General features: G+C 32.9%; 1 protein-coding gene across 3 annotated transcripts in view; it reads left to right on the plus strand.

Moving 5' to 3' along the window:
• LOC130630738 (terminal uridylyltransferase 4-like) overlaps positions 1–11,048 on the plus strand; it is a 38,510-nt gene extending 27,462 nt beyond the window's left edge. For 2 of the 3 annotated variants that reach the window (XM_057444335.1, XM_057444336.1), the window contains exons 12-26: positions 755–832; positions 1,066–1,127; positions 2,109–2,221; positions 2,797–2,844; positions 3,027–3,095; positions 3,178–3,879; positions 3,990–4,345; positions 4,750–4,938; positions 6,889–7,066; positions 7,551–7,749; positions 8,327–8,423; positions 8,903–8,989; positions 9,475–10,029; positions 10,180–10,356; positions 10,498–11,048. In XM_057444335.1, the coding sequence (XP_057300318.1) occupies positions 755–832; positions 1,066–1,127; positions 2,109–2,221; positions 2,797–2,844; positions 3,027–3,095; positions 3,178–3,879; positions 3,990–4,345; positions 4,750–4,938; positions 6,889–7,066; positions 7,551–7,749; positions 8,327–8,423; positions 8,903–8,989; positions 9,475–10,029; positions 10,180–10,356; positions 10,498–10,731 (3,144 nt within the window). In that variant the 3' untranslated portion in view covers positions 10,732–11,048. The remainder of the gene's footprint in view (positions 1–754; positions 833–1,065; positions 1,128–2,108; positions 2,222–2,796; positions 2,845–3,026; positions 3,096–3,177; positions 3,880–3,989; positions 4,346–4,749; positions 4,939–6,888; positions 7,067–7,550; positions 7,750–8,326; positions 8,424–8,902; positions 8,990–9,474; positions 10,030–10,179; positions 10,357–10,497) is intronic. The other variant, XR_008982113.1, reaches the window with a different exon arrangement.
• Positions 11,049–12,549: the final 1,501 nt, after the last annotated feature.

Genomic DNA, 12,549 nt, shown 5'->3' on the forward strand with positions numbered 1-12,549 from the left:
ATGTTTCATGTGAATGTATAACTAAAGGCTGTTTTCCACTTAATGAAAATCTTCCGCGGAACGAAAATTTCCACTTCAAAATATTGCGCACATTTCAATACAGAAAGTAAACACACTTTGTGCAAATCTCGCGAAATATAATAATCTGATTGCCTAAAAATGTTCTACCTGTCGTTTCTTTACTTAACGCAAAAAAAAGTTGAACTCGATTCTACTTTGCTCGGAATGGAACCGACAAGAAAATTTTCACGTGATGTGAACATTTTAATTCAGCCGTTTGGTTTCGTGGAAAATTCCTTGAAGTGGAAAACAGCCTTAAGAGTTGAAAGCAAGCTATATTCAACAGTTTAAATCTTGTGTGTATGTTTGAACATCAACATGTCGCTTTACTTCATATTATAAAACTGTTTTTAAATTTCAGTTTTAATTTCGAGATTATATTATCTAAATTGTTGTATCAGTTATCAGCAAAGAAATCTCAACAACAAACCAATCAGGCATGCACTTGCACAAATTCACACACACAAAAAAAAATTCTATGAAATTAAAAACTTAAAAAAATCCTTTTGCTTTAATCGTTTATTGCCCATTGATAATGTTGCTAACCATTCTCTCTCCTTGACTAACTGTATGTTAATAAGTACATATGGTGGAGAACACCCTAACAGTGGAAAGTTTGTTCCAGTATAAACATAACAAGAGCCTTTCTAGGTCAGGTTCCAATTATATAAATATGTATTATTTTAACAAACAGGTTACTGGAAGTAAGGGAGAAAAAGGTAAAATTGTTGACACAGTTAAAGAAAAAAACTCCACTATCACCACAAATGAGGTATAAATTCTTATTTAGAATACGTTTGCTTGCGAAAGCTCGATACCATTTTTTAAAGTAACAGAATTTACTCATGCAACCTTTCAACCCATATTTAAAAATAGTGAAAATTTTTTTAACCTTGACACCATCTTAAATTAAACACAGTGTATTCCTACTGATAGATTTTCTTCTATTATATCCAGTAAATTTATTGAATAAAATGATGTTTATAGTTCTGTGTGTACTTTTAGCTTGAATCTTGGAGAAGTAAGAACACTAATAGTCTTGGATGGTTGTTAAATGATTTATTTAGGTAATTTTTTGCTTCCAGCTCCTATAGTGTAAACAAACAAGTCACATCACCACAATTGTGAGTCAACCCCTGCTGTGTAAAGGGAAAGTTGGTAGTCACTGTTAGCCCTCCAAATTCGTCGTAGTATTCAACTATACCTCCATAAACTTTGTCATACTTTCATATACTGGTGTAAAATTTAAGTGTTAAATATTTTACTCTATTCAGATGGTTGTATATCTCCTCTAGAACCTTTAATCGCGTTTTAAAGTGTTTAAAAGCAGCCATATAAATATAACTTTATAAATATTTGGAAATCACAATAAATTCAAATTACACAAATGATTAGAACGTTTAATGCTTTGAAAGAGTTTTGACTGAGTTAAATTTGCAGAATAAATAGACAACCAAGACAGGGATTTTCATAAAAGAAATTACTTATAATGTATTTTCTGTCATTCTACCTTCAAGCATAAATTTTTATGGAGTGTGATACCGAAGGCCTGGTGGATAACCAAATTGTTAGAAATTATACTTTATGAAGGCAGGATATTTGCAGAAGTTTTTTTATGCGAGTGTCAGATCAAAGAAGATGTTCTTCTCCAACAGTCAAAGATTATTTTGAATGGATTATTTTTTGTTTGGGTGTCCCTAATCTCCAGTGAATGGATCCTGATTGCATTTCTTTCCACGAGATCCATTTACACATTACTTAGCTGATTTACACTAATTGTGTGCAGTGTTATTCCACGATCTTAGGGTCTAAATGTATCTCATAAAAATTTAGCATAATTTGAGAAATCAAATTTCCAGGAGTCATATTTTACAAACATGCATATCATGTAGACCAACACCCTGTGTTACACAGGGTCAAGAAGTGTTATTTGCAGCCGTGAAAATCAAGATCCAAAGAGAAACAAACAATTTTACAAACTGACTATTTTGATAATGTTATAAAGTTTTTCCAAGATTTATGATTTAATAAATATGATTTTTTTGCAGGTACTACCTTGTTAGGTTCCATTTTAAAGCATTGGTTATTAACATACAGCAAGTATCTCCAATGTCAAAGCAACGTAGACAGTTCAACAATAGCAGAAGGGTGGCAATTGAAGGTGAGAGTTGTTAGGTAGCAGACAGCATGATTTTGTTGCCATAAAATTTGTAGTCATGTACTTTATTGGGACCAATCTTTTTTGTAGTTTATCCTCTATTTTAAATATTCACATAAATTAAATTTTGCAGTTGGGTCCCAAAAATGATTATCTATTTTTTAAGCTCAACATACCGCCTAATAAAGCGCTGGTTAATTTCTACATGTAATATTTATTAAAATTTGGAATTTGCTGTTGTAAATTTACCGTAGTTCGAGAAAAAACTTAAATTTTTGCTTGGGATGTGCCTAAAATTTTATTTTTGTTGTCTGTGTTTAACCTGTGTTTGAAAAAAAATCCTTCATGCTCCTCTTCTGCATTGATACAGTTTTATTTTCATTTTCCTGAGTTTTAATTTATTATCTTTTACTAGAGCAGATGTACGATTTTACGTTTTTTACAACCATTACCACACAGTTCAAATAAGAACTGCACATGCTCGAATCTATTCATATTTTGCAAATTTCAGAAATTCTGGGAAATACATTTCACCCAATGAATTTAATTTCAATTTAATGTCAATTTTTTTTGTTTAGATCCATTCGTAAAAGATAATGTTGCAAGCACTCTTTGTTCAACAGCAAGTAAGAATTTATTGTTATTGTGGTTAAAGCCAGCAACTGATGTATGTTCATCATCTCATCTTATAACTGTATAAAAACAAAACTGGTTGAAGCATAGAAACTATTTATGCTTTTCCATATATTAAAAAAATTTAATTTTATCTTTGTCTTATTTTACTTCCTTATTTTCTGTTATGTTTTAGTTTTAAATAACATGATACAAAGTATGGAAAAGACTTGGAAGTATTTTTCCTGCTACACACCACCAAAAAGTAATTTTTGTTCCTCTTATAGAATTAATTTCCTGTATTTTTTGCCAAGTAAATATTCTATTATGTTTTTTTTTATATATAGCTGTAAACGAGAAAGAACTAAAGCGAAAGCGAGACATTCCAGAAACCAATGTAGACTTGAGTAGCAGTGTAAAAGGTGAAGCTCCTCAACATTTAAACAATAAAAAAGAAAACAGTGAGGAGGACGAAGAAAGTTCAAGTAAGGATTCAGACAGCGATGTTGTTGTTGAGAGCGAAGACTACGATGACGACAACCTTAATAAAAATCAGCAATTCAGTGGCAAAGAAAAACAAGGCAATGAATATTTAGCTACCAGTGAAGTGTTGCAAGAGTCTAAAGAGCTGATAGAAATTGAAGATACTTCTGATTCTTTACCACAGAATGTGTCAGAAATGGTTGACAAACTGCTTATCGAGGACAATGACGCTGACGATGCTAACAAAAACCACGAAGATGAAAAATCACTTGTGATAGATTGTATAGCTCCTTCTCCTTCTTTTCAGCTTTTACCAAGATATTTTACTTCAGGTAAAGTTGCATTGATGTGTTCTGAATGTCTAAATGAAGGACATACCTACACAAAGTGTCCATGTTTGTACACTATAATGCGAGAGCTGCCTCCCTTAACTAAAAAGTTCCGATTGATCATGGACAAAGTTTGTGAGGATGTTATGATGTCTTGCCAGATGACTGAAGAAGATATGAAATTTCGAGCTATAGTTTTAAACGATATGGAGAATCATCTAAAAAGACATTTCCGAAGTAAGTAGGTTTTACATGGTTTTTAGTTAGTTATAAATGGATGTAACTGTCTTAATGGACATTGTCAATTTGATCATCTATGACATTTTATAGCCATTTCTTATTTGCAGCTGACTGTCGCTTGAGCTTGTTTGGCTCATCGAGGAATGGTTTTGGTTTCGATGGCTCCGACATGGATGTTTGTTTGCGTTTTGAAGAGAAGGAGCCTCCACCATATCTCGATTATCCCAATATGGTTGTTCAAGTTTCCAGAGCACTAAACAAAAGTCTACATTATGAAAAGGTCATGTATATCAAATCTGCGAAAGTACCGATTGTCAAATTTACTATCCCATCACATAAGCTTGAGGGAGATATTAGTTTGTACAACTGCTTAGCTTTGGACAACTCCCAGATGTTGCGAACTTACTCTAAAATAGACAAGAGAGTCCGAATACTTGGTTATTGCATGAAAACGTATGCAAAGGTGGGTGATTCTTTAGAGTTTAAGTTAGTTAAGCATGGAGTAATAGCTTAAAAATTTTTTTGCATAATAAAAAGGGTAAAAAATGTGGAGTTTCTACTATTTTCAGAAAATTTGATTTGGCTAATTTAACCAAACTGCATTGTACCTTAAAAGGGGATAAAAATACAATTGGTGGCAATTAATTTTTCTGAAAAATAAAAAATAATGTTCGCAGAAATGATAAACTTTTTTAAAAAAAACACGGCCTGTATAGACTTCTTTATTACTTTAAAACTTTCTATAAAATATAAATTTTATACATAATAATTTTTCTAATTTTTTTTAATTTTTATGTGATTTGGCTTTATAAGTCGTCAAAATATGTCTGACCTGTGGTAAAACTGAATATGTTTTTTAACATTTAGATTTGCGAAATTGGAGATGCTTCACGTGGTAGCCTTTCTTCATATGCGCATATTTTGCTTGTACTTTATTATCTCCAACATTGTGAGCCACCTGTTATCCCCGTGTTACAGGAATTGTATACAGGGAAGAAGCCAGAACATCTCACAGAAGGATGGAACACGTGGTATTTTAAGGATATTAGTAAACTTGTGAGTTCTTACTACTATTTCTGTAGATTAATTTTTGTGCAGTGACAGAAAATTTTGCATGTATTAATTCCAGCGTGATAGCAATATGAATTATTTTATTGATTTGCGTGATAATAAACAAGTAAACATTTAGACAAAATGTGTTTGCTGTTTTCACAAGGAAGATATATTGACGTGTGAACGTTTTGCATGACTTACAAACAGTCCATCTAAAGAGATCTTTTTAATGGAAAAAAATGTTGACGAAATGTGTGTATACAATATTCGAGTTAGCCACATTTCTGAAAAGGATGTTTTATAGAAACCAAGGAAAATACAAACAATTTTTCTGAACGGCATCTTCATGTTATCCAGTATTTGGACCAAGTGGTGGCCGTAGTTGTTTACAATGGTTTTTTTTTTAATTATTTATTTATTTTTACATCAATGGTATTTTTTTAAAATATAAGTTATATATAAAAATTGTTGTTGAGAGCTCAGAGTTTTTACCGACTTGATCACCAAAATTCCATTATTTGTACAAAAACATCAGTGGACAAAATCTAAGAAACATAGTTAATTCGAAAAATATGTTTTATACTGGTAGTTTTTCTAATCATGATTTATATCATAATTAACATAATTAAAAACCTACTGATACTTTTCCTAATTATGATTTATGACATAATTAACATAATTAAAAACCTACTGATACTTTTCCTAATTATGATTTATGACATAATTAACATAATTAAAAACCTACTGATACTTTTCCTAATTATGATTTATGACATAATTAACATAATTAAAAACCTACTGATACTTTTCCTAATTATGATTTATGACATAATTAACATAATTAAGAACATACTTGTAGTTTTCTTAATTGTAATTTATAACATAACTTAATAGGACGCGTCTTCCGCGGACAGACGGCGGCTATTATTAAAGAGACTAGTCGTTAGCCCGTGGAAAAATCCACGGGTTCGCCCGTCGCAGCTAGCTACCATTTTGCGTGACAGACAGACAGACGTATACGGGTAATTTATAGTCGGTAGCCCGTGGAAAAATCCACGGGTTCGCCCGTCCTTTAAATTTACCCGTGGCAACAAAGTGGATAAAAATATATCGCATTTGATATTCGTGTTTCCGTAGCACGATTTTCTAACTCAACGGGGGGGCGGCGCAAAGACAGACAAAATACGGCTATTATTAAAGAGACTAGTCGTTGCCCGTGGAAAAATCCACGGGTTCGCCCGTCCATTATATTCACCCGTCGCAACAAAGTGGATAAAAATATATCGCATTTGATATTCGTGTTTCCGTAACATCATTTTCTAACTCAGCGGGGGGTCCGCGCAGAGACGCAGAGAAATACGGCTATTATAATAGAGACTAGTCGTTAACCCGTGGAAAAATCCACGGGGTCGCCCGTCCTTTAAATTAACCCGTTGCAACAAAGTGGACAAAAATATATCGCATTTGGTATTGATGCGCATTTTAAAAATTTTGTGTTTCCGTTACGGGACACGGCTTTCGCGGACACACAGACAGACAGACGACGGCTATTATTAAAGAAACTAGTCATCGCCCGTGGAAAAATCCACGGGATCGCCCGTCCTTTATATCAACCTGCCGCAACAAAGTGAATAAAAATATATCGCATTTTATATTCGTGTTTCCGTAACATCATTTTCTAACTCAGCGGGGGGTCCGCGCAGAGACAGACAGACGGAATACGGCTATTATTAAAGAGATTAACGTAATTAATAACAGGTATTTTATTCAAATAATTAAAAAAAATTAAATCTGAAAAAATAGTAATTAGTTTTCCCACAATATCTCACTCATTTGCAAGTTTGTGCAAAGTTTTAAAAAATTATGTCCCAGTTGTTTCTACGTAGTTTCGCTTAAAATTAAGAATGTTAGAAATATAAATGTATCCTTGATTTTATTTATTTGTTATCATAGAAAGATGTTTGGGCTGGCTATGGAAAGAATAATCAATCTGTTGGCGAATTGTGGATTGGCTTATTTCGATTCTACATGGAAAAGTTTGATTTTAACAGAAATGTGATCGCAATCAAGCAGCATAAAAAACTCTCGAAGTTTGAAAAATCTTGGACGCACTCATCGATAGCTATAGAAGGTACTCTTTTTATCGAATTTATTGACTATAAAAGTAAAGGCTTAAGCACAATTAAGTTGGAGTCGTAAAGTAATGAAATTCTTTTAAATCTCAAGGAAAAATCAATAAAGGGCATATGAACTACAGAATTCAGCTTATTTGTAACGAAAAGCCACAAGAACCATATTTTCTTTATAATTCTTTACAAGACAGATATACACTCAAGAAGGACTTGTGCCTCTTTTTTATGGAGCGCATTATGAGGGTAATAGGTTTTATAATAAAAAATGACACTTCTCCAATCGTATCGTAGCAATTCTCTGCCATATTGACCAACCTTTAGTCGTTATTCATTTTTATTTTCATGTGTTAAAAAACTAACACAACCTGATATCTATTATTTAAGAACTAAAAAATTTGAAATGTTACTTACGGTGAGTGAGTGAAATGTTCCAGTTTGTGAATTTATCGAGCATAATAAAAAAAACATATTGTTTTTTTTTAGATCCATTTAATTTAAACCACAATCTTGGAGCAGGGGTGAGAAGAAGCATGTACAAGTATATATTATCCTGCTTCTCCTACGCACGATCAAGATTCGGCAACTCCCAGCAAACGTTGCCAGAAGGAGACATATTAGTTAAACAGTTGTATCTATTTGATGCAGTCGCATTGACTGGTAATAAAGACGTGCCGAAAGAAAGGTAGATATTTCTCTGTGTTATTATTTTTATGTGTGAGAGACATACTTTATTGAGTCAAATTTTCCGGTTGGGGATCAAATGAGAATTTATTTCTATAAGTTTATAAAGAAACTATGTAATTAGAAATATAAAAACAAGGAAGGAGCTTGCATCTTTTCATTGTTTTCACAAAAATGTTTTTGCAAGCACGAACATATGTGCAATAAAGTATAAGAAAAATTTTCCAGCCACTCCACTGATTACTCAAAAATAGAACAAGGGGGGTCCACCTACAATGTAATGTTCGTAAAAGTTTAATGCTCTCGATGATTCCATCCTAACCACTTTTTCTCATTCCGACATGAAGCAGGCTAAAATATTGCGTTTAAACTGAGCTTGGGCAAATATTCGAACCTACAACATGATCACAAATGCGCTGCCATTATATTCATTAGCTCTGTTTAAAAGTTTTATCGAATAATTATCTTTTAAACGAGCAATGATTTTCTGTCACTTTTATTAGCCATAGGTATGATCACCAAGACTCCACGTGGTTCACCAAGACTCGACGTGGCTCACTGTCTGTTTTTGTTTTTAGGTTATGTCGGCGTTGTGGTAAAATAGGACACCAGGCTTCAAACTGTGCAGAAAAATTTGCTGCTGAAAGAGACATGCGAAAGCGTAGAGATAGTGAAGTATGGACTGGTTTGCTTGTTGTTTTTTTAAATTGGAAATTATTTAGGTAGACGTTCAGTAACCCATGTTAAAAAATCTGTTTGTAAATAGTTATTACATCTATCGACTATGAAGAATAGACGCCTATTGATATATCTATTTTCCAGTAATGAGATCCAGACTGTATTAAGAAATTTGGAACGTCTTCAAAAAAAAAAGAGATGCTGGTAAAGCAGCAGTTGCTTCGACTTTCTATTCAAGTGTATTTCAGATTGTGATAAAAATAACAAATTTCAAGGCTTAGTTGAATAAGCAAAAGAAAGAAAGAAAAGTGAAAGTAGATAGAGCTACGAAAGGGACATGCAGAAAGTTAATACCCTATCCAGTTTCGAAGTTACATTGTTATAGTTTGACAAGACTGGATGGGGTTAGTACTGTGGCTCACAGGCAGACAGACAGACAGAAAATTAAAAAATTAATGTTGTCGTTTTTTTTTAAGCGAGAAGAGGAATTGGTTAAAGGCGATGAGAATAAATCGGTTGAGACAAGAAGAAATACACCGAAGAGAGATGCTAGAGGGAAAAGGGTGTGTGTTGGATCATTGATGTCAGACTTAAATAAAAAAATATAGCTAAGAAAATATGAGGAAAAGGCCATGCGGTCTGTAGATGATAGCGTTTATAATGAAGTAGTTTAGATTACACAAAGCTTTAATTACAACAAAGAAATTTTGCGGCTAAATATTTTAAGAACTTCTCACAGGAATAAATTTTCGCGCATTAGAGAGGTTTGTAAACCTTATGGCAGTAAATTTTCGCGGTTTGAACAATATAATCAAAATTTGATACTGAAAATTAGAATATGATTAGTGTTGTATTTTTTACGTGCATGTAAATTTTTTTTATTTACTTGTATGATTTTGTGGGCTAAACAATACGTGGTTAAACAACTTGGCATACTTTCAAAATGTGGTAAATTATCGCAAAAGTTTCTTCTTTTAAATTCTCACTTCTGTTTCATCCAAGCTTGTGTGGTTGTTATGTAAAATTATCAATCTGTTATATAATTTAGAATGTTGGTCCTGATGACCATATAAAATGTTTCAACTGTGGCAAAATGGGCCATCGGAAAGCAGATTGTCCAAGCAGAAAAGAGGATAAAGCATCTTTTAACAAAGCTCCTGGCTCCGAGCGTAATGTCAAGGGATCTGAAAGGAACGGTAGTCGAAGCAATGCAGACAAGACGAAGCAAACCATGTATAATTCCAATGAGTTAAAGCATAACAACGCATGGGCAGGTCCACTTCATAAATCGAAAACTGATTTAGCCATTCCTCTCTCAGACATACTTCATAGACCTAAACCAGTCATTAAATCCACACAACAATTTCCAATTGACGATTCGCTCTTAAGTTTCTCTTATAGCCAATTAAATCAATTATTCCCTACCCTATTGGAACCTCTGCAATCTGAATGTAACACGTCTGCAACAACAGTGACTCACGTATTGAAAGCACATCCATCATCAAAAATTCAGGCTCCTGAAGTATTGGCTTCAAACAATTCTCAAGGTGGAATGTCTGAAGGTCCACACCGGTCCAACAATCTAACTCCGGACCAGCAGTTTGTAAGTTTGTAAATAGATTTCTCTTTCTTGAATTTTTTATGTAATTTTATCTCGTACCATAAAAGAACTACTGAAGCATATTAAAAACTAACTGTATGACAATGTTAATGGTGAGTAAAGAAGTTCGATTCACATGTATTACTGTTCTAGAGTTTCACCAGTTTTGCCCAGCAGTTCCAAGTAGCAAACACACCACCCAAAAAACGACGTGAATTTGCCGAGCAACAACATGTCGGCGATTTTCCGCCCCTATCCTTAACCGAATACAAGAAAGAATCGACAAGATCAGACCATCGACGAGGTTTTTCTCCCAGAAAGAAACGGATGGTAAAAATGAATTGTTACCTTCATCATAGTTTAATAATAAAAACCCTATTACCACAAAGAAAACTTTTTAAGCAGTGAATTATTGTGGTTTGCATATATTTATTTACAATGTTTATATATGAAAAATTTTCATATTTCTAGAACGCTAGTTCATCTACACATTCTCTCCCCGGTGCATCTAATCGATCTCCGGACCAAGAAAAAGCAGCCGGCAGACCATCTGCTTCCGGTAAGTCATCCTCGCACGAATCTAAACAAACGTCATCAAAAACAAACCGGACAAGTGGAAAGAATACTCGAACGCAAGGCGAATTTACTACTCCCAAGAAGACGAACAAGCAGTCAGGTCAAAATGGAAGAACATATAGTGCTTAACGCACTAACTGAACGTTCATGTGGATTCCACCTTGCAATCCATTGTCAAGGTGAACTTTCATATGGATTCCACCTCGTCGATCCATTGTCAAGGTGAACTTTCATGTGGTTACCATTTCGTCAATCCATTGTCAAGGTGAACTTTGATGTCGATTCCAACTCGTCAATCCATTGTCAAGGTTTTTTTTGGCTTTGTCACCATTTGCCACTTTTTTTTTCCTTAGCTGTGTTTTGATAGAAAAAATTATTTTAGTTTTTATAAATGTTTTAGTGATTTTTATAAACGTATAACCTTCCCTGAATTTTGTGTTCATTATCAATTTAGAGCTGACAAAAAGCTTCATATCCTGTCTTCGTCCCCCGAGACATGTCAAAACAGACCCTTTTGTATCTAATTTAAGTGAGAACTTAAACTTACTAAACTTCAGGGAAGATCTTGTTGGTTATAATGTTTTTTTATATATAATATTTTATAGTTTGCTTTTTAATACTTCTAATATTTACATCCTAATTTTAGTTATTAGATGTATATCCTAGGTTTTACGTTTGGAAATCCAGTTCTATATGGGTGCAAATTTTAATTGTTTATTTTGTGGCTTGAATGAGTAGTGCGGTGCTAAAAGCGATTATTTGTTTTAGTGTTTCCTTTGCATGACTGCTTTGTGTCAATGCATTTGTCATCGTTTTAGAAGTTGGACAAATTATGAAATTTTACGATGTGGCTTTCTTATATGTAAATGTGTTTAATGTGATACCTGTACATAGCACTGCAACGTTTCGCACCTGCACTTAGCAGTGCTTTTAATTTTGATTTGATTAACAATTATTAATTTTCGGGTGTAGTTTTAAGAAATTATGTGCATTAACCTGCCTTTATCTGCTTTTTTTTCTTCGATATATTTAAATTTAAGCTCTTTCAAAAAATGCGTAAATATGAATGCGATTTTAAAATAATTATTTTTGTCAGTTAAATTTTTTCCGCTTCACTTCAATTCATTTTTTATTCGCCTTCTATTCAAGATAAGAATGTCTTACAACCAAATTCAATTCGAACGAAAATCCGTATTTTTACATTTTATTTCAAAATGTTTGAATAGAGGTAAATAAAAATGTATATTATTAGATATTCCTCGACATAATATTCTTACTGTAAATGTTCTGGTTTAATATTCAAGATGAATGGAGAGGCGTTTATTGGAAACAAGCGTTTTTTAGAGACGGGCGTTAATTTGAGACTGGCGTTTATTAAGGAAACAAAAAAGAAATTAAAATATTCAGTATATGACATTCCTATAGTTTCATTACAAATTCAACACAAATCCGCCGCGTTAAACTCGAGTAATTTATTTTTTTTAAATTAATTTTATAAGAGGAATGATCTTTTTTTAGAGCATCTACGGTATGATTTGATATTGTTTCAACAATGTTTAATTTTACATACAAATTTATGAACTTTCTTCTTTTATTGAAATCTGTTAATACACGCGGATTTTATTGCAAGAAAAGGAGATCTATTGGAATTTAAATCTGACATTTTTTTCGTGATCTCACATTGTGTAATGTTTATGTAGTGAATATAAAAATAAAATAAAAATATGTGTTGTTTCCCTTGTACAATTTTTCAAAATGCAAGATACTTCATTTAACGTTTTCAAACGCGAAATTAAGCGAAACCGAATTTACTATTTTTTACTATACTTGTCAATAAAACCACGGAAGAATGAAAGTTCCAAACTCTTTTTTTTCTTCCAGAGTTCAAGTTTGATTAGAAGACGTCGACCATTTTTTTTTAATCCACCAATGCGTTAACATTACTTT

Source organism: Hydractinia symbiolongicarpus, chromosome 2 (genome assembly GCF_029227915.1).
Source record: "Hydractinia symbiolongicarpus strain clone_291-10 chromosome 2, HSymV2.1, whole genome shotgun sequence".
Taxonomy (NCBI): domain Eukaryota; kingdom Metazoa; phylum Cnidaria; class Hydrozoa; order Anthoathecata; family Hydractiniidae; genus Hydractinia; species Hydractinia symbiolongicarpus.